Below are 25287 nucleotides of genomic sequence, written 5' to 3' on the forward strand. Positions count from 1 at the left end.
TCTCCTTTTATAAAATCCTTCCTAGTAGAGACAGATATCACAGTGAAAGAAAGAGTCAGAGAGTCTTGTCAAATTGATGGTTGACACATTACAGCTGTCAGTTCTGAACACTATCACCTTCATCAATTCCCCATGCTCAACTTGACAGTCTCTCACTATTGGGTAATGACACGCTCAGCCACTCAGATGTCCAAATGTTACTCTCTCCTTTTGTGTAAAATGAATGTACTACTAGAAATAATCACAGTGGGTTATGGAGATTCTGAAATCCAGCCACTGTTTTTGTTAGCTCATTGGACAATGCGAGCAGCGATACATTGCACGTTCGTGAGTAAGGGTTATTAATTAGACCTACTCAAGCATGATAGAAAGTAATCGGAGAGCATGGGTAAATATTGCTGGAAAAGCATAAGAAAATAACTTAGGGAAAAAAAAATGTATGAGAGTGTGTAGAATATATATATAACTTAAGAATGTGAGGCAGGAACAAAACCAAAAAATGGAAAAACAAAAGAACTAGAAACCTAGATAGTTACTAAAACATTCTCAGCCATGTTTAGGACAATCCAAATTCCCCTCCCTTGGAATGCTGCACCTGTCATCACTTGACCAAAAAAATAACACAGTCGTCCACTCCATACCAACAGCAAAACTATACAACCAAACAGCCTCATAGTTTCTTCCCCAGTCAATAACCTAACTCTTGTTTATATCTCACTTTCTTCTCTTTCTCTATCTTTCAAAGATAAATTTATGTATCTTTCTTATTGTTTGCCTCTAGTTGCCTCATCAAAACACCGTCAAAACCGAGTAAGACGATGGTGAAAATAAAAGAAAAAGGTGTCCCATCCCTTCTGAAGTAGCATCCACTCCTGTTGAATCAAAAATAAAGCACACCAGCCTGACCGGATTGTGCTTTTCTGGTGGCATAGAGATATCAGTTTTGGTCCAAACATGTGTCGTCGGAATCCTCCCCATTGCAGAGTTGAGAGTGGCCAACCAGCTCGGATAGATGTCTTCCTGAGGTGTCCTCAGAATGAGGGTTCACATTACCTGCCTTACTTTGGTTAATAGACTCTTCCTTCACTGTAATCTGCTGAAAAGAACTTGCCAGCATATCAGAACTTGATGCACCTGGAGATAGTATGCCTGACTCTGTGGAAACCCGAGAAGGTATCCATTTCATCCACTCATTAAGCCTCCTCACTTTGTCATCCTGCAGATATTTCAATAACAGTCAAAACCTACCTGAAAAAACAGCACCAGTCTGGCAATTTATTGCCAGTTTCTTGGACTCAATGCCACTGCCTAAAAGACTAAAAGGGGATTTCCAGTCAACAAGAAACTTGATTGAAACTTAGAGCTGATTTTTAGAATTAATAAGGCATTTCCCTTGTTGCTTAATAATTATTGCAATGCTGAATGTACCTGTACTTCCACAATAGTTGAACTCCGCAAGGAATCTAATATCAGCTGAATGTTGCTTGTCAAACTCTTAACCTGCAAAATAATCACCATAGAACAAACTTGATCTGCACAGGGCACTCAAATGTTTTAAAAGGTTCAAGAAGCATCAGATATATTATGGTACAAACATAAATATTAACAACACATCAACCAATAGTATGTATGAATACTGGATAATCAAGAAACCCCATGAGAAAAGAAAGAACAAGAGATTTAGTTATTTAGACATACAATCATTGTAATGCTTCCATGAAAAAATAGTCAGATATATCAATCAATCAACAATTTAATGCAGATAGAAATCATTTAATGCTACCCCTCAGAAGATAATTGGGAACAGAATAGATGGTTTCTAAATCATTTTTTATTTTAATTGGAGGAAGGGGATTCGAACCCTACTCTTTAAGCAGGGAATCATGCACCAACCAATGAGCCAAGTGCTCGGATGCTTCTAAATCATTTAAAAGCAGTATAAATTTAACTAAACTACATTCCCCACTAATTCCTTGGTATTAACCCGCTCAGCAGGCCGCCTAAAAAAGGAGAGAAGAAGAAGAAGTCAAAACAATGGTATAAACGAGACAATCAGAAAGTCTTTGCTACTTATTCTGAAAGGAACACGCAGAATAAAACCATGTGTCTAAATCACTAAACAAATGAACCAAAAGACAACCTTATTATAGACCAGCTATTGCATACATGATACAACAATCAGATCTTCACGGCGAAAGATTAAATATTAAGGAGTCAGGATGAGAAGAGTGTCTATACAGAGTCATGACTGACTGATACAATACAAGGCATGTGGCACACTGTGACTGGTAGAAAGTCCAGCGAGACATAGATCAATCCAAATCATCATGACGAAGAAATCTACACATTAAATACTACTACAAAGTGTAATAAATTTCCTGGTATGACTGATACGAGATTCTACTTTCCCTGATTTATAGCAATATGAATATCCTCTGAAACCAACAATATAAGGAACCCACATTTAATTACCCAATGTTTTGAAGTTCAGGTCTAGAATTTATTCTGTGCAATTTCAGCTGGTATAAATTAGTTCTCCATGTCATTAGCACAAAGACTCTTTCACTTTTGCCCATTCAACCGTCTTTCCATTTATAAAAGTCCAGCGAACAGAAAAGCTTGAACCCTAGTGACCGATTAGCATACTCAACAAAGTGCCATCAGAATAAATGGGCAAAGTACTACCTCAAATTTGATACAGAAATGCTGAGTTCATGGCCCACGAATAAAAAATAGAATTCAAAGACACCGGTTACTGAGGATGAGTGCTTTAGAAACGGATCAATAAACATAAACTTCAAAGCAAGGATTAGCAAAACTAGTTGACCAATGACGACACTAAACATCCAGGTACAGGTAAAGGAACAAGATTATCACCCTACCAAACTTCATCTGAGCTTCTGACAGGGTTTTAGACAACTTAAATACATAAAGGCTGAATAGCAGAGAACAATATTAACTCTAACGTCTATATCATGGTTCCCTCATTCGCAATAACCTTTTAGCTAGCTTGCAATTTAAGTTGGAAAAGAGCATGCAAAGATCACATGAACAAAATGAGAAACTGCTTAATCAAATCACAAATAACTTACTCGAGGAAATCCTGCTATTAAAGAAATGGGTACCCAGCCCTGATCATCCATGTTAGACTTCAAAAACTCATCTTTTACCAAATTTGCATCACTGCTCCAAAAAAAATTAGACCATCAATGCAGAGGCAGTTTATTATAAGAGAATTCTCAAAAATAAACCGTTAGGGCAAACAAAATGTCACCAAAAATTAACTGACAATGTGAAATTACCTGAAATAATAATCTATCTGATGTAATAACAAAGCAGGCAGGGGAAGTTCCGGAACAGGCATAATCATTGCAGGAGGTGGGGCATGGGTAAATAATGGCATGCCCCTAAATGGCTCCATGGGCATTGTAGGGAAATATATAAACTCTGAAGAGAAGATTAAAATTACTTAACGCCCACATAACAGAAAGAAACAAGCTCTTAATATATGAACGTACCAGGATATCCTATGGGATTCACAAATGGTCTCACAGGCTGTGGAGGAACAAAAGAATGAGCACTGGGTGGCGGAGGCCTTGGAAAGCCCCTTGGAGGAGCTCTCTGATGCTGCATATGACCATCTCTTCCACTGCCATAATTTCCACGATCCTGATCACGCCTGCCCCCATAATTGTTATGATAGCCACCATCTCCACGTGGTCCATAGTTGCCTCCCCTCCTAGAAGAATGCCGGTGATCATTGTGTGACTGAGACGCAAACCCTCCGACTGGTCTGTTTTCCCAATTATTGCCCCTATATTGAGGATCTCTCATGGAAGGATCTGGCATTGCTGGAACAAAATTACCATAACTATTTGGAGGCATTTGTAAAACAGGAAATGGCGGTGGCGGTGGTGGTGGTGGCGGGTGTTGATGAGAAAAGCCACTCTGTGGAGGCCCACTAGCAGAGTTGTTGCCTCCACCACTGCCACCACGCTTAGAAGACCTTTGCCGACTTGACATTGTACGGTTTGGTGTTGAAGTCGGATTTGCATTACTAGTACCTTGCTTCTGAGTTGATTGGGGTATTACCGGCCCCTATTATTAGCACAAAATTACTGTCAGCTTTTACTTAATTATTATTTAATAACTAAAATAAGAAGTCACTCTGTGTTTGGTTGCATAACAAGAAATAAATATGGCAAGTAAAGAGATTCCTTTTCCTTGCCTGTTCTCCTAGTTTAATATGAATATAAATTAACAAGGGCAAAATAAAAAGAATTAGAACAAACCTGAGAAGTAGAAAGCGATCCGTCAGGAACGGTCTTGGAAGAAGAGTCAGCTAATGATTTGGGGGAAGCCCTAGCGGCTTCAGATAAAGCAGGCCAAGACGCAGCTCCCATTACGGGGCTCACCTCAACGACGCCATTTGAAGGCTTGTTCCAAGCCGGCTTCTTGGACCGAGCAGCCGCATTGCTGTTGCTATTCGAATCAGAGCCACCGTCGGCGGCCAAGTTATCCGGCGGCGGGGAGGAGGAGGAGGAGGAGGAGGAAGCCGCTTTCGAAGGGGAGCAATCGGAAAAAGTTGCTTGCTCCGGTAGGGAAGCGACGGGGGGTGAGGTTGCTGATGATGGTGAAGAAGGGGTATGATGAACGGCTACGATTGATTCCGACTCGCCTCGAACAACTTGAGCCCAGGGAGAAGGCAAATTTTTGCGGCGGAACTGAGGGCTGTTGAGACCACCGTCGCTTGGAGAAGAAGAATCAGCCGTCATAGCCATTCGAAAAATTAGGGTTTTTTAAAACTCAAAACAAAATTGCATCGGAAAACGAAAAATCGGTGTCTATCGCACAACACATTAATATTTAATCGGTTAATCAAAATCCTTGTTTAATTAACCTCGAAACGCATAACAACGACGGAAGCAGCGAGAGACAGAGCATTTAGGGTTTGTTTAACGAGAATGCAGGAATCTGATGGGGAAGGAAGATGGATCTAACACGTGAAACGCACGAGCGAACCGCCGAATTACCAAAGAACCGAAGGCTGTGTTGCGTTGTTTAGGTTTCTTTCCTTCCTTTCTCTTCTCTCTTTTTTATTTATTACTTTGTGTTTTTTTTTTTTTTGGGCTTTGTTTTTTCTGTTTTTTTCCTTTCATTTTATATATATAATTTCTTTTCTTTTGGGGTTTGTGCCTTTTTGGGCTTTGCTTTCAGGAGTAAGGGAACGGAAGCTGCAGGTTTTAGTTAGTGAGGCACGGAAATTACCAAAACGACACCTCTAACCCTCTGTCTCCCTTCTCGGGCTCCGCTTGTATGTTCCTAACCCACCCACGAAACGCCACCGTTTTGTACACATTGAAATAAATTGAAAGGACAAGAATTTAATTTGGATTTTAGGAGCGCTTTTGTGAATAATTAATCATATATTATCAAAATTAATTGGTAATTTTTTGCAAATTTCTGAGGTTGTTAAAGTGAATCCAATTATGGGAAATCCAATTTCCATGTGAAATTGAATTGCTATACTTTGACTTGACTTTTTGGCAATGCATTTGGTCAGTTCCAACTATATATGTCTTTATGTATATCTCCAACAGCTTAATTTATATATTCTGAAGAAATGTCAAATATATTTTTTAATATGTGAAATATGAATAGGAATTTAAATTTAGTTTGGTTTCACATTGAATTTGAGAGAAGGAATATTTGTCATCATTAAGGTAATATACAAATTTATAATAATTTATTCACTTTTTATCTTTATATATTCAATTGTACATACATTTGCTCCTAGGAGAACAAGTGTGGAAACATAAATAAAAAGTGAACAAATGGATATGAGTTCATCAAAAGGTTTTTATTTTACATAATTTTTGAAAAAATTTTAAATTATGTAAAAAATTTAAATAATTTTTTATTTTTTTATTATATTCAATTAAGTCAATATATATTTTATTTTTATTAAATAAACTCTTATAATTAATAATTGACTACTTATCATTAATTAAAATAATATTTATTATTTTTATATCAATATGACATTGATGTGACGTTTGTGAAAAAAAAACATATGACATGCTATATCAATATGTCATGTTATCATCTATTATAATATATTAACATGTAATAATAGTATCACGTGATATAAAATGATAAAATTACATTTTAATTAAGTCAAATTTTAGTTATTATGACTTATATAACTAAAAAAGTTTAAAACTTATTTATCTTAAAATTAAAGTAAAAAAGTTTAATTAAACGTGCTAAAAAGATAAAAAAAAATTTAAATTTTTTAAAATATTATGTCTTTTATTTTAAATTTTTGATTGGGATTTTCTATTAAAGTGCAAATAGCAAAGATTCTTTAAAGTTCAAGGAATGGATCAAGAAGATTAAGGATGGGACGACCGGCTCACGCTTGGTCTGAACTCAAGGGTGCTTTGGGTCTGAGGCCAGCCCGTGCGTTGGAAGCCTAAGGAAGGTTTTAGATGTCTAAAAGTTGTTGGACCAGGTCCAATTTTAGAACAATGGTCAAGTCTATTGAGTTTGCAACTAATTCCAATCCACTAATCTAAAATGAGATGAATTGTTTTTTTGGCAAACTACTTAAAAACAAATAAATATATTAAGAGCTAGTTTGACTTGATTTTTTTTAATTTAAAAATTATTATGAAGTTTTTATAAAAAATAATAGCTTTTAAAATTAAGTTAAAATTGTTTGATAAATTTTTTTAATAAGTTATTTTTTTATAAGTTATAATTTTGGTTAAAATTATAATAAAAGATATTTTTTTTAAGAGTAATATTGTAATTATTTTTAACAGATGAAGATATTTAAAAATAAAAATAAAATTCTCTTGCATTTTTAAAAGAAAAAAAGAAAAAACTCCTCATAGGAACTTTTCCTGAAGTTATTTTTTTCAAAATTTTATTTTTTAAAAAAAAGTTACTTTTTTTTAAGAACTTTTCAAAATTTTATATTTGACCTGATTTTTGCTTTTAAGAAGTAAATAAACTGAAAAAAAAAAACAGGCAAAACAAGCACTAAAGATAAAAACAATCCAAAAAAAAAAGAAGAAATAATCGTATGTGAATAGTTTAAGTAGTGAGCTTCTCGTGTCCTTTAATTAATTTGTTCGATTTGATTTGATTGAATTAATCATCTAAAGTCTCTTTTGATATACATTATTTTTACCTTTTATGACTTTTTTCTTTTAGCCAAATATTAAATGTGGAGACAGATTCAAGTTCACCTAATTTTTTTTTATTTAAATGTATATGTTAATTAAACGGCACAAAATTATAAATTTTATATAGCTAATATCTTTATTGATTCATTATATATATATATCATTATAATTAAAATTAATAAAAATTTTGTGTCTATTTAAATTCAAAATGGAGCCGCAATCTCATAAAAAAAAAATCATATAACATACACAAGTAAAGTGAATTAAATGAGACGGAGCAAGTATTTAATTTGATGGAGTAGGCTTTAGTTTATATGTTTCTCTTAACTTGATTATCAGTGTATCAAATCTTTTTTATATTCACACTTCCTTTTTTTTTAATTAACTAATTAAACTCCATATGAACCATGAGAGATAATTTAAATTCTAAATTTGATAAAAGAGAACTTAAGTATCTAAAACATACTTAAAAGAAAATTTAAAAAAAAATTTTTATTTTATCACTCGTCATTTAAAAGGTATTCATGTCGAAATTTGAAAAAAAGGCTTTTAAAACTTTTGAAGATTAAATTTAGGGTTTGACATGTGATGGATGGCGAGTAAGAGAAATTTTATCATAAGTTTGTTGAAAAATCATCTGCCCTCATCGCAAGGACTTAAATATTCTTGTATGAGATGATCCATACGGCAATTTCTTCGGAATTTCACGAAGGGAACCGACAGAAAATTGAAGGTCAAAGAGAAGTCCATAAATATGTGTAGGACCGTAGGCCCCCTATTCAAACTTTTGTAGGCCCCATATTCAACCAATTCTTAGCAACTCGACTTTTGGAAAAAATGCTAGGAGAAAAGGCGGAGGCGATGACATGGATGTAGAGCTCATTGCAGAATGCCCATGTCCTTTTAACTTAAATTAGACTATGGCCCGTAAGTTTGCACGCGGTCTCTTTCTATCTATTTTTTTTCTTTCCCTCCACGTGGTTAAACGAGGAAGACCCAAATATTATAGATAAGTTCATCTTAAGGCAGAAAAAGTAGAGTCGTGGAGTCGTGCAACTGATTTAACTTTTGCAGAATTCCCATATTTTTCACCGTAAATTTTATTAAACTAACGTGGTTCTCGACCAGAAAATGGCTGGAAACCCATGAGTCACACAAGGCTCATGGTCATAGCGACCCTCCCATTAATAAACAGGGTCGTTTGACCTCAGGGAAAAGACTTTGAAAGCCTAATAGCCAGCGTTAAGTGGAGAAGTATGAAGAGCACTCAACTACCCAACTTTTGTAGTGGTCTTAGTTCCACGAAATTGCACTTGAATTACACCCCATCTTTCATAATTCATACTGTGTTAGTTGCGATTTTTTTTTTTAAAAAAGGAAGAATTATATTTGGTTGTTAAACAATTGTCTGATAGGAACCAGAAATAAAAGCATTTTTAGTCCTGGCCACTACTTGTTCGTTTTCTCCCTGACACTCGCTATAAATACCACCTACTCTTTTCACATTTTACATTCAATACAAGCTCTGAGCTTTCTCTCTTTCTCACTCTCTCCCTTTGCTTGTTTGTGTGGTCGTACGTTTCGGTCTTTTCGTCCACATGGCTGTGGAAACGCCGAACCACACGCAAACGGTAGGAGGGTGGGCGGCTTATGATTCCTCTGGCAAGATCGCCCCTTACATCTTCAAACGAAGGTAACATGTTTTTACAAAATTAGTTTTCACTTTTCACTATCTTTCGTTTAGTAGGATTAACTGTTGCTAACCATGGAAGAGGCCAATATGAACAGGGAGAATGGCGTGAACGATGTGACCATTAAAGTTTTGTATTGTGGGATCTGCCACACTGATCTCCATCACGTTAAGAACGACTGGGGCATCACCATGTATCCTGTTGTTCCTGGGTAAAGAATCTCGACCCTTTTTTAGTTGTTTTTTCCTTGGGCGGGGGGAAGGGTTGATGAATTAGTTTAAGAATCTGAAGATCTAAATCCTTAATGATTACGCTTATTAGTATTATTTTTTGAAAGGCCACGTTTATTACTTGCTTGTAGATTATTTTATTATCGTTGTTATTATTTTATATTCTATCCTGTCTCTCTGTGGAAGTGGGGGGAAGTGGCTGCTCTTTTGACAAATTTCAGAGTTTAGCCACTTCAGTCTGAAGTAATTTCCTTTTTGACTAAAATTGCCTTAACATTGACCAAACGATGCAAGTAAACAAAAAAACAAAACTGTAAATTGAAATTGAATCTTGAATCTCTTGGTTATGGGTTAAGGTTACTTGTGCAGGCATGAAATTACTGGGGTGATCACCAAGGTGGGAAGCAATGTCAAGAATTTCAAAGTAGGAGACAGGGTAGGGGTTGGGTGCTTGGCAGCATCCTGTTTGGAATGTGAGTTCTGTAAAAGCTCGCAGGAGAACTACTGTGACCAGATCCAGTTCACCTACAATGGCATTTTCTGGGATGGTAGCATTACTTATGGTGGATATTCCAAAATGTTAGTCGCAGATCACAGGTCAGTAGTTTATCAGAGCCAGAAAAAGAAAGTTTCTTCATGTAGAATTGGATGATTACTTACTTTGAGATATTTTATGTGAAGGTACGTGGTCCGTGTGCCAGATAACCTGCCAATGGATGCAGCAGCGCCCCTGCTGTGTGCGGGGATCACCGTCTTTAGCCCCATGAAAGATAGCCAACTACTCGAGTCACCAGGGAAAATGGTGGGAATAGTTGGTCTAGGCGGTCTTGGTCATGTTGCTGTCAAAATGGCAAAGGCATTTGGTCATCACGTAACCGTCATCAGCACCTCTCCATCAAAAGAAAAGGAGGCTAGACAGCGCTTGGGCGCAGATGGTTTCATAGTTAGCACTAATGCAGAACAAATGCAGGTTTGTTTCTCTTAAATTTTCTGCTTGTTTCACCAGGGAACTATGAGATTTCACTTTGAAGAGACCTTTTTCCAAGGTTTTTGAATCTAGTGGGTTTTATGTTGACAGAGAGGTAAGAGAACGCTAGATGTTATCTTGGACACAGTTTCAGCCAAACACTCGCTAGGACCGATTTTGGAACTACTCAAAGTAAATGGGACTTTAGTGGTTGTGGGGGCACCAGACAGGCCAATGGATCTTCCTTCTTTTCCATTAATATTCGGTACACCTTTCCCATTTGTCTTGTCCACATAGATAGACAATGAGGGGACAGAAAACTAAACAACTTTTTCCCGTTTTCCTCCGTATCTATTCCAGGGAAGAGAGCAGTGAAGGGGAGCATGACAGGCGGCATGAAAGAGACCCAAGAAATGATGGATGTGTGTGGCAAGCACAACATCACATGCGATGTAGAACTCATCGAGCCAGATCAAATCAATGAAGCCCTGGATCGCCTTGCGAGAAACGATGTTAGATACCGTTTTGTAATCGACATTGCTGGAAGGTCTAAGCTTTAAAGATTCAGGATCACTGGTCTTCTGACCTCTTCCTTTGGCAAGCGACGCCTACAATTGTCAATCACCACCAGCTGTTTAATGCTCATCTTCACGAAATGCTTGCTTTGTAACGTTTGGTAGTATTATAATTTCTTTGTTTGCTTTTAGTATTATTTCGGGCAAACTAGAAGAATCTATCCTTGTAAAATCAGGCTTGAGCATTTTGGCATGCTATGCAAAGTCCAATCGATGAGCTGAAATGAACAGGCAACCCACCAGAAATATTTGAACTCGGAATGTCTTCTAGGACTTCTTTGGCTTCTTCAATCGTACTCACGCAGTTCATTATTTATACATGCACAAGAACAAAAGCTACAAGAACCCACCATTTCCCACACCATCATATCTTTTGGCCTATCAATGACCAAGCTACAAAATAACCCACTTGGAATAATTAATCAAATTTCTTGAATATGGTATCAATTTGACATTTTTCTTTAAGAAATTAAATCCTTTGTCTTAATTATTTTTCGATAAAAAAAATAAATCAAACGTCATTTATTAAGAATAGTGCCTACCTCTCCACCACAAATCATTTGCAGGTCCCTGCAAGGCTTAGGGCACCCTCCTATCGAAGATTCTTTTTTTTTTCATTAATTGCTGCAAGCATTAAGAAACATCAATCATCATAGGGGTAGCAACTTGCAAGCATCTCTTCGGTTTCCTCTCCTTTGTCTGTATATAATTTTTATTGGAGAAGATGACCTTTCAAGGGGATCATAGTCCTATAATTGTTTTGTTTCTTTGGCCAGGATATAACAAATCCTTTCACTATGTACTCCAAATTTTCCCCAAAGAAAAAGGGACAAGGACTCTACGATTTATCATAAAATGTTATCATCCCAATGCTTAAGATTCTCCCAATTTCCAATATCTTTCTGCTGGAGATCAGAATATTATTGTGTTTTGTTTGGAAGCTAATGACTAGGGGAAAATCGTCTCTATCATACACGATGATAAATCATGAACATCATCCATATATAAATAGCTAAAAATAGTAAGATAAATCAAGTAGGACAAATTTTTGTATCTTCCAGTGGCTTCTGCTAGTCCTCTTGTCAAAATTAGGTGGTAATGTTATATATGGACTCAATTTTTTTTTGTTTAAATGCCAATATTAAGCACCAAATATATAATTATTATATATATATATGTATATATATTTAGTGGGATATTGTTTAGGGTTATGTTTTTATCCTATACATCATCGATAGAATTGAACCAACGAGATTAGAGAGTTATTACATAACCCTATTATGATTTGTTTAAAATTGACAAAATTGATGAGGCAAGCGACGCAGTGACACAAATAAAAATGGGAAAATGTCATATGCATTTATCATTCAGAAAAAATCAAGGTACAGTGAGTTTTATATACAGCCCTGTAACTAATCTATATCAACTAACTAACTAATATTTAAAAATAATGAGTAAAGGTAACTCTTTAACAGTAACTTGTGGTAAGACTGATAAATAGTAAAACGTTGTGTTTTACTTCTCTCATTTATTTCTTCTTGATACGATGCGTTTGATTCTACCTTCTTTACCCATCCATTTGCAAATTCGAGTCTCTGTCTCTTTTTTTTTTTGTTTATTTTCTTGAGCTTATTTATTCACATTGTTCAGCTAATAAAAATAATTAATAAATTAATATGATAAACAAATAAAAACATATGTTATTATTTTTATAGAATTTAAAGTTTTTCATGTTTAATAAAATATACTCTATCTTTCAAAAAAAAAAAAATTGCTCTATAAATATGACATAATTATGGCGATGCAAAGCTTCCTATATATGTCATTAGCACTTGATTTGATAAAATAATGATGGGAGGTTCAAACAAGCATAGTTTTAATTAATTACGTGGCCAATTCCTGATCCCGTATTTGATATAAAATCTTCATATTGTTCATATCAAGATGAGGAGAAGTGGACGCAAGAAATTCCCGAGGGCTAAATTTGAACTAGGAAAGCAATCATTAAGCTCTCCAAATGATTAGTTATTTTGGCAAAGTTTGCGCGTATATATGGAGTGTTCCCATGGGGGGAAACAAGTTCATGAACTGGACAGCAAAGAGAAGAAGGTAACGGCTTAGCCATATTATTATTTTCATCTTAAATAAAAAAAAAATAGCAATATTTTCACATCTATCAGCTCCTTAGAATGGATCTAAATGATCAACAAATTAATTAATTAATTATTAACATTGTTTCATGTGTTCGCTGTACATTAAGTTTAAGAAAATTTGTTTATTAAATTCAGAGACGGATCCAAAAATTTTTTTAAGTGGTACCATAACTAAAATAATAATAATTAAAAAAATAATGAATTTATTAACATCATTAATTATATAAAATTTTAACATAAATAGTATAACTAGCAGGGACTATGATCTAACACCACTTATATCAACACGGATCCGCTCCTACTCAAATTATTAACAGTTTGAGAAACGTGTTACATTTTCCATCTACTTGGCCAAGTCATTGAGTTCTTATCTAGTTGAAGCTTAACGAAAGCAAAATGGTTTTCCTCTCTGAATTTGTTCTAATCACACGCTCCTCTTAATCTGATATTTCAATTTTCAAAATATCCAAAACGCTAATATTTAATCAATGAAATAGATTTTGATGATATAATAAATGATTTAAGGGCTTTTATGCATTAAATTAATAAATTATAGCATATATATAAGATACCAAAAAAAAAAATGATTATTTGTAATCTTATCAACTTACTAAAATAAACAATTGAAAATCATCTTTAATTATCCACTCTATAATTGAATATTTTTACCGTACATACTTCAACCAAAAGGACAGGAAAAACACCAAAAATCGGTGTTGCAAATATCCTTAATGAATCATGATTCATGATCCAGTTATCTAATCTTATTTAGATCATGTGCTTAATTCAAATATTAGGTTGTATATTTAAATTTTCTCTTCTTACACTAAAAGACTATGTCATCGTTTTTTTTTTTGATACGTACACTAATTAAAAGGATAATTATTTTTATTAAAAATTAGACTTGTTAAAATAGTAAAATCCTGAAAAGCTTGAACTATGAAGCATAAATGACACATGCATGCTAATCCAGAAAAGGTTGAGAACACGTTATCTAACTTATAGTGCTAGAAAGCAAGATTTACCAGAAAAGGAAAAATAATGCAAATAAAAGGAAAAAAGAAAACCCGATAAGATTTTATTTGGATGAATAAAAGAGAAAAGAAAATCAGACAAGTTAATAGCGTATGAAGCAACTTCAATAGTCGTAACCTCCGAACTTTGCCGCACTGTTTGAATTAGGCAAGCTTTGTCTCGAGACATTCCACGTAGATTAACAACCGTGTCGGGGACGCAATAGTGGGACAAAAGCTATAACGATTTCTAGCCTCCCTCTGCTTCTTTTTTGTTTTATAATATAAAATCTTCTCGTCAAGCCATCAAACTCTTATATTTGCTATGCAATCTGATGATGATCTGATTCATCGAAACTTTTTCAAAACGGGAAGTGTGGTGTTCAAGAACATGTCTCGAGGGAGAAAGATGATCCGGCCAGAGCTGAAATCAGGTCAGTGTTCCAGGAATTCGGTTTGATAAATCTTAAGAGCTTGTGTGTTTTCCATTCTTTTGATTACAAGGTGTGTGTTCATGGTTTTTGTTGCCCTCCGAATCTGTTCTAGCGATGGAGCATGGTGGGTTTGGTTTGATTCTGATTTTGGAAAACCTTATTGGGTTTGTGGCGTTTGTTTTGTTCTCTCAGGCAGATTGCAGATGGAGGGTGGCGGTAACTTGAGCGGCAAGACAAACGTGAATGAAGAGTATGAGGAAGCTTTCAGGACAAAGTCTTATGTTGAAATGTGGAGCCAGGTTCATGGCCAGCTGGAAAAACCTAGCTTTGATAAACTTCCTTCATCATCTTCTATTCCTTATCAGATAAACCTGTCCGAGTACCTGCTTAAACCAAGGGAAGAAACGCTAGACAAGATAGAGAGCTTGAATTGTCATCACCTTCTTCTTGATTACTTTGGAGCTGGCTTGGAAGCTTGCAATCTATGTGAATTACTCCTCCGAAGCATCCAGCAGACGCGCGTTTATTATCGGAAAATTAGAAGGGTGATCAAGATAAGCGGGGGGATGCAAGGTTTTTCAGATGAGCAATGCAGCGTTATACTAAAGGAGCTGGCTGGATTTGCATCACTTAAAAATCCATTATCTATTATCAGTACAGCGCAATTCAGGGAGATTCATGAGACAAACGTGGATTTGTTCCATAAATTAACATCAAAACGCGAAAAGATAAAAAGGCAAGTGAAATCTAGAAGAATCTCCAAACAAATCGAGGGTCTTTGTCTAGTAATTTCTCAGACTAGTCTCGTAACTGCCTTGCTGGTACTTGCATTCCACAGCATGGTTGGAATTATAGCAGCACCGGGGCTTGCAGCCTGCTTATTCGGCATAAAGAAGAAGAGAAGAAGCAAGTCATCCGATCAGCAAGGGCTTAAGACAAGCTTGCTCGAAAGTCTTGGTGCGCAGCTTGACATCTCAGCCAAAGGAATTTATATTTTGATCAATGATTTCGATACCATGAGCAGACTGGTGTGGAGGCTGCACGATGAGATAGAGCACCGAAAAGCTATAGCTAGTATGTGCATTAGAAATGGGAAAGTTGAGGTGCTGAAGGAGGTGATAAGAGAATTCTCTATGCACGACTCCAGCTTCTTGGAGCAGTTGCAAGAGCTTGAGCAACATACTAAACTATGTTTCCACACAATTAACAGATCGAGAAGGCTCGTTATACAAGAAATAATCGATGCGCAACCATAGGCAGTGCAATTCAAGGAGAATACTTTTGTCTTGCTTATAGAGTTTCGTAAAGACAGTGTTCTTCGCATAAGTGCAAAGAAGGTTGAAGTCTGTACAATGACTCGGACACTTCCGCGGCTTTACAATCATCAAGGTAAAGGAAATTGACAGATCTGCCTCAGCTTCTTTACCTTCCGTTTTCCTGCTGTAGAGTTATCAAATCGCCAGTTCTTTTATTTCCTTGCAGAGCCAAGTATTGTCTCATTCTTTGTCTTTGTAAACATACAGGCCCAATTTACTTTACAATCTGAAAGTAATTTCTGCGCTGAGAAGTTTGCATAGCTTATCATGCTCATTCTTTTTGTCTTTGTAAATGGAATACCATTGCATTGAGAAGTTGAAAAAGGTTAGAGTTTTGTGTTTTACCTTTGCTAGCTCCGATTACACTACTGTCTGCACGAAATGCTTCTCGGAAAAAGAACAGGTAAAAACAAACTGAATACACAGTCTTAATTGTCATTAAAATTATTTCGCTGATGAAATACAAAAATGTGAGCAATGTTACATAGTTCACCCCTTCCCCATTGAGATTAAATAATGTTAGAGCATTATCATAGTGATGAACTTAACTTGTGAAAACCATCAGACAAACTGGTGATCAAGGGATTCCTTTTGTATGAATTCAGTGAGGGAGTTGGCTTCTCTTGATTTCCTGTTTGCTGTTAGGTCAAATAATAAATCCCTTCCTACTGAAAATTCAGCAAAGTTCTCTCAATATCTTGAATTCTTCAAGGCTCAATAAGGAAGTTTTGACCTTAAGCCAGTCTGCTGGCTTTGGCATAATAATTGCTATGTATCCTTCTCTATCAGCCTGCAATCAACAACATAGACAAATCACAGTTTTAACAGCTAATAGAAGCTATAAAAGCAGTGCTATGTAGAACAAAAAACAATGCAACCTACTAGTACAATTTATAAGTTGATACCAAAACCTAAGTGCATAAATCTTTATATTAGACTTTCAAGTACATAGATAATAGTATGCTAGATCCTTCACCTCAAATAGAAGAAAAAACATTCTGCTCGTCTGGAACAGGGTTTTTGCAACACTTAGACAACAAATAGTCAAACTAAAAGGCCCTAGATAAACTCAGCACAATAAGCTACCTATATTAGATTCTAGCCAAAAAGTTTTAGGCTAATGGAATTTTGCATCCAGTTGCAGAAACCATAAGTTCTTTATGTCCTTTTATTTGACGGGAAGGACTAAGATCGACCTAGGAATTGAAGCTCACCAGCCTTCGTATTACCAGTTTAGAGCAACCAATTAGATCTCTTCTTCACCTAGTCATTGATTGATTTTAGATTCACAAGACCTACATCAATCAAAATTTGGCAACTCTCTTCCATCAAAGGCAGAATCTACACTTGAAAGACTGATGCATAGATGACCATGCATAGCAAGTTTGGCTAAAACAAGACCAGGACTTCCATCAAAGATATAGGACTATTTCCTTTTCTAGACATGATTTGTTTCTTCACCTTAAAGCAAAATTCATTTACTCCATGACCCCAAGATAACTAAATCATGCAGATAAGAAACACTATCAATTAAAGCCACAACTTGTTTATTGATATTTGTTAAAGAATTTATATGTTCCTATGTTCTGTCTCCCAATGATTTCCAAAGAATCTTGAAGAAGCCACGCGGGATCCATTTCCTGGTCAAGCATCAACAAATTTGGACATTTCTTCCTTGACACACGGATACTATTCTCATAAACTTTGCTCAGAATGATAAGCCTTATAGTTATTTCTATCTTTCGCACAAACAGTGAAATCTGCAATTCACCAGACCAAGCAGGCATTGGCTACATTATAACAACTCACCCAAACTTTAAAACACTAATCATCCTTTATCCTAACATATGACTTTCGAATTATCGGGAAGAACAAAGAGTGCAAGAGATGAGAAGGATATAATTCCTATCTTCTGAGCATATATGAATTGAAAACCGGTAAATAAGGGCAGCTAAGTATTCTCACCGACGAATTAAGCAGCTCTGGCTGCTTAATTAATCTGTCATTCACTTCCAAAAGAGAGCCTTTAACACAACACCTGCCCGAAACTGCTATTCACTTCAACAAGAACAGAAAAAGAAAAGAAACGGAAAGAGGGAGAGGGAGAGAGGCTTCACAAAAAATAATGCTGAAAATAATCATACATACCTCACAACATAGGAATCATCACCGGTGCAAACCTTGCACAAAGCTGTATTGGACTCGAAATGTTGTGCATTCTGCAAGGGCATCACATCTAGCTTCAATTAAACTTTCTCTAAGCTAAATGCTTGCATTAACCTCTCTGATATCATAAATTCGTAATCACCAATGTGAATGCACCTTACTTTGGTTTCCTAATTTAAACCATTACCAATTGATATCACATGGAAAAACCTCTTTAAAACCCCAACTTGAAATTCAATTATAAAATAAAATTCAGATGATTTTCTAATCAATTATAGAAACAAAGAGAGAGCTAAATAGAGATACCCTCTTTCTCTTTCCGGTGACCTTCATGCTACTGCGATCGGATTTGCCGACATTAAAATCAACCGCCGTGATCCCACCTTTATCCTTAAATGCCAGGTGAGTCGAAGCCAAGCCAACAACACACAATCTACAAAATTACAAAAAAAAAAAATGTTTAGTCAATCCAATATTTCAAACCTATTTAAACCCAAAAAACGAAAATTAAAAGAACTGTTACCCATTGGCATGGCGATAAACGTACTGGTCGTTTCCTGGCTTCATAAAGTCTGTAAAATTCGAGCTTTAAGATTCAAAACACAATTTTTTTTTTTCAGTCTGAGATTCAAAAAACAAATTATTAACCGCAAAAAAGGGGAGGGACCTGGAGCAAAGTAAGAGACAAAGTTGGTTTCAACAGCGGAGGGAGGTGTGGGAGGAAGTTGGGATACATCAGGGACCAGAAGCTTATGCAACTCTTCCTCTTCATACTCTGCTTTTTCTCGTACCGGTCTTTCTTCTTCTTCTTCGTGTAAGCTGTTCGACACAGTTGTTTCTTCCAGTTTGCGTGTTCGGTCGACCATGTCATCCGACATTGATTTCTTAACTGAAACTAACGGAGGGGAAAGAGGACCAGGGTTTTACGGAACTTCGACATGTTTTACAGACGACTGGAACTCTGGTTTGGGCCCAAGCAGCCCAAATATAAATTAGAAGGTTCATTTGTGCATTCTCGATTGGACTTCATAAAGGTTAGATCAGCCCAAATTTTGAGCTCAATACGTTTTTAGGTCTAATTTGCATGTACCATCAGATGAAATTTGAGCTAAGTTTGAGTATTATTAAACCTTTGTTTTCTCTCTTATGAATATCATATGGTAGTAGTTGTTATGCACATTTTTAAGGGAATCAAACCATAATTTATTCACCCACTTAACACATCGTTCAAATTTAAATACTAGAAAAGTCTATTTCAATTGTTGAAATATCGTTTTGATAGTACCATTACAAAAACAAAATATAGGATTTTTTTTTTTTAGATTTCCATTGATAATATCTATTACCGTCGGAAATGTTAATCCATAATTTTACCGTCATGTTTTTTTTTTTAAAAATTTTTGTGCTTAAATTTTAACGATTGAATATTGACCATATATACTCAGTCGGTAATTGTTATTGATGATTTACTTTTCACTTAGTTGTGATAGGTAAAAACCATATTTTTGGTAGTGTACTTGCTCCATGTTTATCGGAAAATTCAAGGTTGGGACTCAAGCAAACAATAAAACAGAGCACTAGGATTTTTGTTTTTCCATTAAATCACATGATACATAACATTTCAAATACAAATTCCTATCCGTTCTCTTCGACGGCAGCCAAATAACACACTTGCTTCTCTCACTCTTATTGTTTTGATAACTCTAACCAAATAATAGAACTGGCTAGATGATAACTTGATGCATGGCCTACAACCTTGGTAACTCTGAATTAGCTTTGAGCTCACCTGACCACTCTGCAGTCTAGCCTGATCTCTTTCCCACCGGTAAGGCTACTCATCTTGATCATGGAATTGACGAAGGCCTTCTCGAAAGCCTTCTGGGAGTTTGCAAATTTAGAGACCAATGCTTCGGTTTTTGGGGTGGTGAGTAAAGCTTGATCGGAAGAGAAGATGCTCTTCCCCTGAAGAATCAGCTTGTAGTATGCGTTGTCAAATACAAAGGTGGAAGAATCCAGGGGTGAGCCTGCATTTTGCACCTTGTTGTGGGCCGGACACACGCTCCTTAACTTGGCGGCAAAGGACGGCTTCATGGTTGGGTCGACGTCGAGGGTGGCATTGAAACTGCGAATTCTGTTCTGGAAAGAAGAGCAGTGGGAGAACCCCAGAGTGTGACCACCTACATGTAAAAGGCGGTCAGTACGCCAGATAAACAACAAGGGATCTTCATCATGTCTGAATTCCAGGAATCTTTTACTTAAGAACTCCAATCAAGTGTATTCAACATGGGAATCCAGCAGACCGAGAAAACGAATTTTGTAAAATGAAAATCCAACAATTTATTTGTGCCTATTAAGCCATGGGAATCAGCTTGGGTTGATGTCGGTGGAAATATTAGGATGTCAGGCTAGAGTTATTAGTATGTTTTCTGGGAGGTGAAGCAATTTTACTGGACTTGGAAGATGATTATAAAGAGATATACCTGAAAGAGCAACTAGATCTTCAATGGAGAGACCTCTCTGAGCAAAGTTTTGTTGTAGCTGTGATATGTTAAAGGTGGAAGCCGGTAACTGTCTGGTCTCAGTTGCCAAGGAAATTCTTCCATCCTTCCTTCCTTTGGGCACCTCCCAAGTGGGACCACCAGACTAAAAATATAACAGATGACCACAAACAATTAAAAGTAAAGCACTTGGGTTGGTATTTGGAATCAGTCACTACAACTTGATAAGGATAACCAACCCAAACCAAACGGCATTAATGTCAATGTTACTAACCAGAGCAACTGCATCCCTGGCAGCCAGGGCCAAGATATCAGCACAGGAAACCACGCCGGGGCATGAAGATTCCAACTCTTTCTTTGCATTGTCAATGACATAAAATGCATGCACTGAAATGTTAGGAGGTCCATCTTTCTCTGCCTTGTTGTTTCCCTTTGAGTTCAGCAACACGGAAGCATCGCAGCCCTTTCAAATTAGATCAAACATAAAGTAAGTCATATTATCCGAACCTCTGTATCCTTGTGTTCCTTTGTATGTGTATGTAAGAGAAAATAAGACATTAACAAATATTTAAAAAAGAAAAATTCTATACTCTGATAAAGCAATCATGAAAGTGCATGCGAAGCAGCGCAGCTGGAACAGTTCTGTCATTCGACATCGCTTTCTTGACTACACTCGTAACAATGGACTCGAGCTGAGGGCAGGTGTCGTCATAGTAGTTTGAGCTCAGTGCTCTGACCGGAGATGAAACTGAAAACATGAGAATGACGAAAGCAAGTGCAACTACGGCTGCCATAGTTGAAAAATTAAGAATTGAACTCACAACTACTTTGAAGATTAACGAACTAGCTAGCTATGCAAAGTTGATGGCGAAGGAAAGTGATATTTATAACAAGGGAAAGACAAGACCATAAATTGGAGTTGTTGCTATCGATAATGGTTGTTAGCATATTCGGTGATCAAGAACCATTGTTTAGTGGAGTAGTACTCAAGCATGCTGGTAAAGCGAAGCCCTATCCAATTTGATTGTGATCGGCCTCTATAAAAAAGAATCAACGTGAAAATTTTAGTTGAGTTTTGCATGTTGACCTCCATAGTAAAACCATCATTATTTTTTTCATATAATTTAAGCAGATCATTACGTTGTCATACCCCACAAAGTTAAACCAGGGAATAATCATTGCACCAACGGCAGAGTAAAATCTAAAATAATCAGAAAGTAAAGCATGATAACAGGACCCATTTCAGAATAAAACGAGCCTAGTACTATGCCAAGAGACACGGGAAGGAGGGTTGGAAGAGCTACCAGAACCAATAATTTCTTTTGCCGAGGCCTGATTAGGACTTAAAGCAGAGCATTGACCCTACAGAGCTTAAAAAGGGGGGTTGAACAAATAATGAAATCCTTGTCTTAACGCTAGCTTGATCAAGAATCAAAAGAGTCCAGACTCTACGGGCCTCAACTGACTGTTTAAATGTCATTGTCAACAGCCTAGCCAATAACAGAACGGTCCAGATTATCTTTCATTGAGAACGCCCTCGCACATTGATGACTGACGTTTGACAATGAATCGGTTCAGAGTCTCAAACTCTATGGAACCCAGGAAAGAAAACTGAAAGAAGAGTTGGGCCTGAGGCTTCAGAATCCGGCCTGGCTCACGCCCTTCTGCAGAATATATGTATTAGGGATTTGGGACTGAGGAATTCTGATATAAAATCTAAAAGCTCGAGGACTTTTGTACTTGGACAAGACAACATGGAAAATATATTAATGGAATCAGCGGTGCTTTGGAAATCACAGTTACATAGACCCTTGATCAAACTTGGAAAAAGGTTCAGTGGATCAAAAATAGTTTTATTTTGGGGAAAGTTCATGGTAGGTTAATAACGCCAAGAGCTGTCTCTGTCTGTCTTTTCAAGTTTCGTTTCTTTTATTCCCTTAAAAAAGGCAGAGGCCATGAGTTAGTAGCCTCTTCTGCTATAGTCTACATCCAAACAACAGAGCTTTCAATCTATGAGACAGAACAGAATTTAACCTTGTTGGGGTAAATGACAGAAGGTTTGTCGGTTGCTTTATTCAATTGGAATGAAAAATGGGTAGAACGATCAAGCAACAACTCCTATTACAAACATATAAATTTGTGAAAACAAAATTTACATAAGCTGAAGCTGCAAGTTTTTTCTTTTCTTGCGCTTCTTATTGATATGATCTTAGAATAATTCCAAACATCGTCCGAATTTCTTGTATCGAAAGCACAAAAAGTAATGTAGCGGCTTTGAGTTCAAGGATTCACTTCCATCTGAACCACCACCCAGAGAACAGAAAAGTAGCCGTGTGAGTTTAACCATCTCATCTGGTATATCTTAAGAAATGTATGGCGGGCAGCTTTTTTTGTAAAATATAAGCACGCCTCTGCCGGGAACTAAAAACCCAGAATCCTGAACTCCAAAGCTTTTAGTAACTTAGAATTGAAGATTGCTAGAGAAACTCTGGCCGAAACCCCAATTTGCTGGCACAACGTCAGGGAATAGTCGAGTCACTCCATCAGTGGTGGTGACCTTGAACGACAAAGATTGGCCATTGAGATAGGCATTGGATTGCCAGTTAGCTCCCCAGTTCCTTGACATTGCCATCCACCCAGTTTTAGAGCCTTTGATGGATACAGATTGGATTGATCCTGCTCCTCCCACATTGCTGATCAATACAAGCTCAAAGTAGTCTCTACCGTTGATGGTGAACCTTACTCCACCATGCTTCTTGCATGGAACCCTGTATCGTAAGAACACCGAAACGTTGACATAAGGATATAAGATTTTAAGAGTAAAAAAGAGGGAAGAGACTGAGATACAGATGCTACCTTTGGAAGATAACAGGCACAATTCCGCCTCTGTAGATGCCGATCTTTTCCCAGGCAGGCTGAGCCATATCAAAATGCTGGAGAGGAGGGTTGCACCAGCCTCCGGCATTGTTTGGAAGAGCAACGTTGGGAGGGCAAAAGTTTGTAGCTGTAATGGTCACAGATGCTCCTTTTATGCACCATCTGGGGTCTGTTTGATAATCACACATGATCTTGTAGCACTGTCCACATGAAGCTCCATCATTGAACAAGGCAGTACTTAAAGCAGCAGTTCTTGTTCCATAGCCAGTGGCATACAAGTTTCCATATCCACAAGCTCCCCCTATTGTCAACAAATCATTCAATATCAAATGATGACGAAAATTACAGAAGAAATGTATTTGTTTCCTGCTTCTTGCAGGTTCTCAGTCTCTTCCTTCTTCTTTGGATGAATAAAACTTCATTTATCCAAAACAAAAAGATAAAGAAAAGAAAAAGGGGGTGGCTACTAACCCATAGTTCCCGAGGCATCGCTGCCTCCATAAAATGTGGCATGAGCTTTAGTCCACCCAGAGGCCGAGAAGGCATTCACGCTGGTAGCAAGATAGCAGAGTCCAAGCAAGATTGCTGATGCAAAAATGATTTTAGCCATTTCTCGGTAGCTTAAAAGACAACGAATGGTGGAGAAGAAAGAGGAGGAAGATTGGGATGAGGAGCAGTACTGAGAATCAATGTAGTATTTACATTTATTGGCATTTCCAAGCAGGAAGAATTGGCTCTTTAAATAAGGGACCAAACTCTCGCTATGCAACAACCTCGCATGTGATCCTGCAAGTAGAGAAGAGAGGAAAACCGATTTATTTTAAGCATTTAAAAATTGAATTATCCCTGCAAAGACTCAAGATTTCTGAGCCCTCATTCAATTATTCCCACGTTCTCTCTCACTCCCCTTCTTCCACACCCACATGCTCTCCCCCAACAGAAGAGCCGTGAATGGATCAAAAACCATAAGCCCAATTGTTGTTTTATGGATTTCATTTTTATTTTGATGGTTGTTGCCATTTCAAGATGAAAACGACACCGCCACCCGTTTTTGTTTGTGATTGAATATTTCCATTTGATCAAAGCACATACACAGGTTCACATGGCCATTCTTTTGACCCATATGAAACAATGGCATTATTAATTCTTTTCGAGTCTTCGCACATGATTCTTTTTTGACATTAGATGGGGATGAGTTGTTTTTCTCGAGTTCTAGCTCCTGTTTCTCACCTCCGCTGATACAGGGAGTTTGGTTCTCAAACGAACACATCTCCATCACTTTACCATGAAGCACATGGTCGAATAATCGTAACGCAAACTAACCTCTGACATAATGAATGGTGTCTACAAGACTAGGGAACTGGACTTTCAAACGTTATTCTCAACAGTTATATTTGTCATAGGTTTAGCATTAAGCAGGCAAAACATTTAACAAGGACAAGTTGAAGCACCTAGTTTCAACAGCAAACAGAAACCAGCACAGGCACGTGTGATGACAGCACCGTCACGCAAAGGGGATAGAAGCCCAGAGTGAATCTGCTGAGACTTCATTTTAAACCCATATGCTGGTTTGAAAGCAAATATTCTTTTTGTATTGGCAATCATAACAACTCTTGTAAGACTCTCTCCGCGTTCAAAGTAGATGATTATGACCAGAGTACCCAGAAAAGAATGCAGGGGCCCTGAATGATTGCATTTTTATCAAGCACATGACAGCTTAGAAAAGGGGTAAAACCTTGCTGTGAATGATAGGGTGGTCAGGTACCGTTTTTGGTACATCTTGGTATTGCTGTCTAGCGTTTAATGAAGCCATACTCAAGCTGGCAGTAGCACAACATGCTGCTTTCAGTGTGATAACTTGTTGAGAATCAGGACCACCTCTGAGTTAGCACTTAGACCTCGTTACAACTTCAACCAAGAAAAAGAGGAAACAGAAATGTAGAATGATCAGAACATGTGCAGAGCAACAAGGAAACCAGCAAACATAAGCAGGGAAATATTAGTAAACAATCCTGCTATACCGACTTGATAGACAAAAACTCTAGACGTTAATTCTTTCACTAAGAAAGTCTTGGTTGCATGATGGCAATCGCCATGAAACACCTTGCATGGAAAAGGGCATGCTATTGAATCCTTGTAGCAATTTCTTATGAGAAAGTAATACCAAACCAACA

General features: G+C 36.9%; 6 protein-coding genes across 6 annotated transcripts; 2 read left to right on the forward strand and 4 right to left on the reverse strand.

Moving 5' to 3' along the window:
- LOC18591599 (la-related protein 1C) lies at positions 390–5122 on the reverse strand. Its single transcript, XM_007017813.2, has 6 exons — positions 4293–5122; positions 3519–4098; positions 3303–3447; positions 3093–3183; positions 1429–1500; positions 390–1216 (listed from the first exon to the last, which is right to left on the reverse strand). The coding sequence occupies exons 1-6, from the start codon at positions 4779–4781 to the stop codon at positions 938–940; spliced, it is 1656 nt and encodes a 551-aa protein (XP_007017875.2). The 5' UTR covers positions 4782–5122; the 3' UTR covers positions 390–937.
- On the forward strand, positions 8690–10947 carry LOC18591600 (probable cinnamyl alcohol dehydrogenase 6). Its single transcript, XM_007017814.2, has 6 exons — positions 8690–8886; positions 8982–9095; positions 9484–9711; positions 9796–10084; positions 10193–10346; positions 10442–10947. Exons 1-6 carry the CDS (start codon positions 8792–8794, stop codon positions 10639–10641), a joined length of 1080 nt encoding a protein of 359 aa, XP_007017876.1. The 5' UTR covers positions 8690–8791; the 3' UTR covers positions 10642–10947.
- Positions 13948–15916, forward strand: LOC18591601 (UPF0496 protein At1g20180). The gene is made up of 2 exons (XM_007017815.2): positions 13948–14256; positions 14449–15916. Exons 1-2 carry the CDS (start codon positions 14148–14150, stop codon positions 15510–15512), a joined length of 1173 nt encoding a protein of 390 aa, XP_007017877.1. The 5' UTR covers positions 13948–14147; the 3' UTR covers positions 15513–15916.
- LOC18591602 (protein Simiate) lies at positions 15977–18709 on the reverse strand. Its single transcript, XM_007017816.2, has 6 exons — positions 18406–18709; positions 18262–18310; positions 18045–18171; positions 17721–17791; positions 17538–17610; positions 15977–16362 (listed from the first exon to the last, which is right to left on the reverse strand). Exons 1-6 carry the CDS (start codon positions 18614–18616, stop codon positions 16249–16251), a joined length of 645 nt encoding a protein of 214 aa, XP_007017878.2. The 5' UTR covers positions 18617–18709; the 3' UTR covers positions 15977–16248.
- On the reverse strand, positions 19292–21112 carry LOC18591603 (peroxidase 64). The gene is made up of 4 exons (XM_007017818.2): positions 20827–21112; positions 20511–20699; positions 20219–20381; positions 19292–19915 (listed from the first exon to the last, which is right to left on the reverse strand). The coding sequence occupies exons 1-4, from the start codon at positions 21028–21030 to the stop codon at positions 19521–19523; spliced, it is 951 nt and encodes a 316-aa protein (XP_007017880.2). The 5' UTR covers positions 21031–21112; the 3' UTR covers positions 19292–19520.
- On the reverse strand, positions 22268–25188 carry LOC18591604 (expansin-A11). The gene is made up of 4 exons (XM_018125821.1): positions 24565–25188; positions 23585–23899; positions 23093–23414; positions 22268–23004 (listed from the first exon to the last, which is right to left on the reverse strand). The coding sequence occupies exons 1-4, from the start codon at positions 24716–24718 to the stop codon at positions 22698–22700; spliced, it is 1098 nt and encodes a 365-aa protein (XP_017981310.1). The 5' UTR covers positions 24719–25188; the 3' UTR covers positions 22268–22697.

This window comes from Theobroma cacao, chromosome 8 (genome assembly GCF_000208745.1).
Source record: "Theobroma cacao cultivar B97-61/B2 chromosome 8, Criollo_cocoa_genome_V2, whole genome shotgun sequence".
Taxonomy (NCBI): Eukaryota; Viridiplantae; Streptophyta; class Magnoliopsida; order Malvales; family Malvaceae; genus Theobroma; species Theobroma cacao.

Excerpts from the sequence above, each read along its gene's own strand:
- LOC18591599 (XM_007017813.2), bottom strand. The coding sequence starts at position 4,781 with ATGGCTATGACGGCTGATTCTTCTTCTCCAAGCGACGGTGGTCTCAAC. Across the intron at positions 4,099-4,292 it reads GATCGCTTTCTACTTCTCAG|GGGCCGGTAATACCCCAATC; the intron begins GTTTGTTCTAAT and ends TGCTAATAATAG. Across the intron at positions 3,184-3,302 it reads CAGATAGATTATTATTTCAG|TGATGCAAATTTGGTAAAAG; the intron begins GTAATTTCACAT and ends TTTTTGGAGCAG.
- LOC18591600 (XM_007017814.2), top strand. The coding sequence starts at position 8,792 with ATGGCTGTGGAAACGCCGAACCACACGCAAACGGTAGGAGGGTGGGCG. Across the intron at positions 9,096-9,483 it reads ATGTATCCTGTTGTTCCTGG|GCATGAAATTACTGGGGTGA; the intron begins GTAAAGAATCTC and ends TTACTTGTGCAG. Across the intron at positions 10,085-10,192 it reads CTAATGCAGAACAAATGCAG|AGAGGTAAGAGAACGCTAGA; the intron begins GTTTGTTTCTCT and ends TTATGTTGACAG.
- LOC18591601 (XM_007017815.2), top strand. The coding sequence starts at position 14,148 with ATGCAATCTGATGATGATCTGATTCATCGAAACTTTTTCAAAACGGGA. Across the intron at positions 14,257-14,448 it reads CCGGCCAGAGCTGAAATCAG|GCAGATTGCAGATGGAGGGT; the intron begins GTCAGTGTTCCA and ends TTGTTCTCTCAG.
- LOC18591602 (XM_007017816.2), bottom strand. The coding sequence starts at position 18,616 with ATGTCGGATGACATGGTCGACCGAACACGCAAACTGGAAGAAACAACT. Across the intron at positions 17,792-18,044 it reads TCACCGGAAAGAGAAAGAGG|AATGCACAACATTTCGAGTC; the intron begins GTATCTCTATTT and ends ATGCCCTTGCAG. Across the intron at positions 16,363-17,537 it reads CAGAGCTGCTTAATTCGTCG|GCTGATAGAGAAGGATACAT; the intron begins GTGAGAATACTT and ends TGTTGATTGCAG.
- LOC18591603 (XM_007017818.2), bottom strand. The coding sequence starts at position 21,030 with ATGGCAGCCGTAGTTGCACTTGCTTTCGTCATTCTCATGTTTTCAGTT. Across the intron at positions 20,700-20,826 it reads TTCATGATTGCTTTATCAGA|GGCTGCGATGCTTCCGTGTT; the intron begins GTATAGAATTTT and ends CTAATTTGAAAG. Across the intron at positions 20,382-20,510 it reads CCAGGGATGCAGTTGCTCTG|TCTGGTGGTCCCACTTGGGA; the intron begins GTTAGTAACATT and ends TTATATTTTTAG.
- LOC18591604 (XM_018125821.1), bottom strand. The coding sequence starts at position 24,718 with ATGATTGCCAATACAAAAAGAATATTTGCTTTCAAACCAGCATATGGG. Across the intron at positions 23,415-23,584 it reads CGATGCCTCGGGAACTATGG|GGGGAGCTTGTGGATATGGA; the intron begins GTTAGTAGCCAC and ends TGTTGACAATAG. Across the intron at positions 23,005-23,092 it reads GTGCCTGTTATCTTCCAAAG|GGTTCCATGCAAGAAGCATG; the intron begins GTAGCATCTGTA and ends CTTACGATACAG.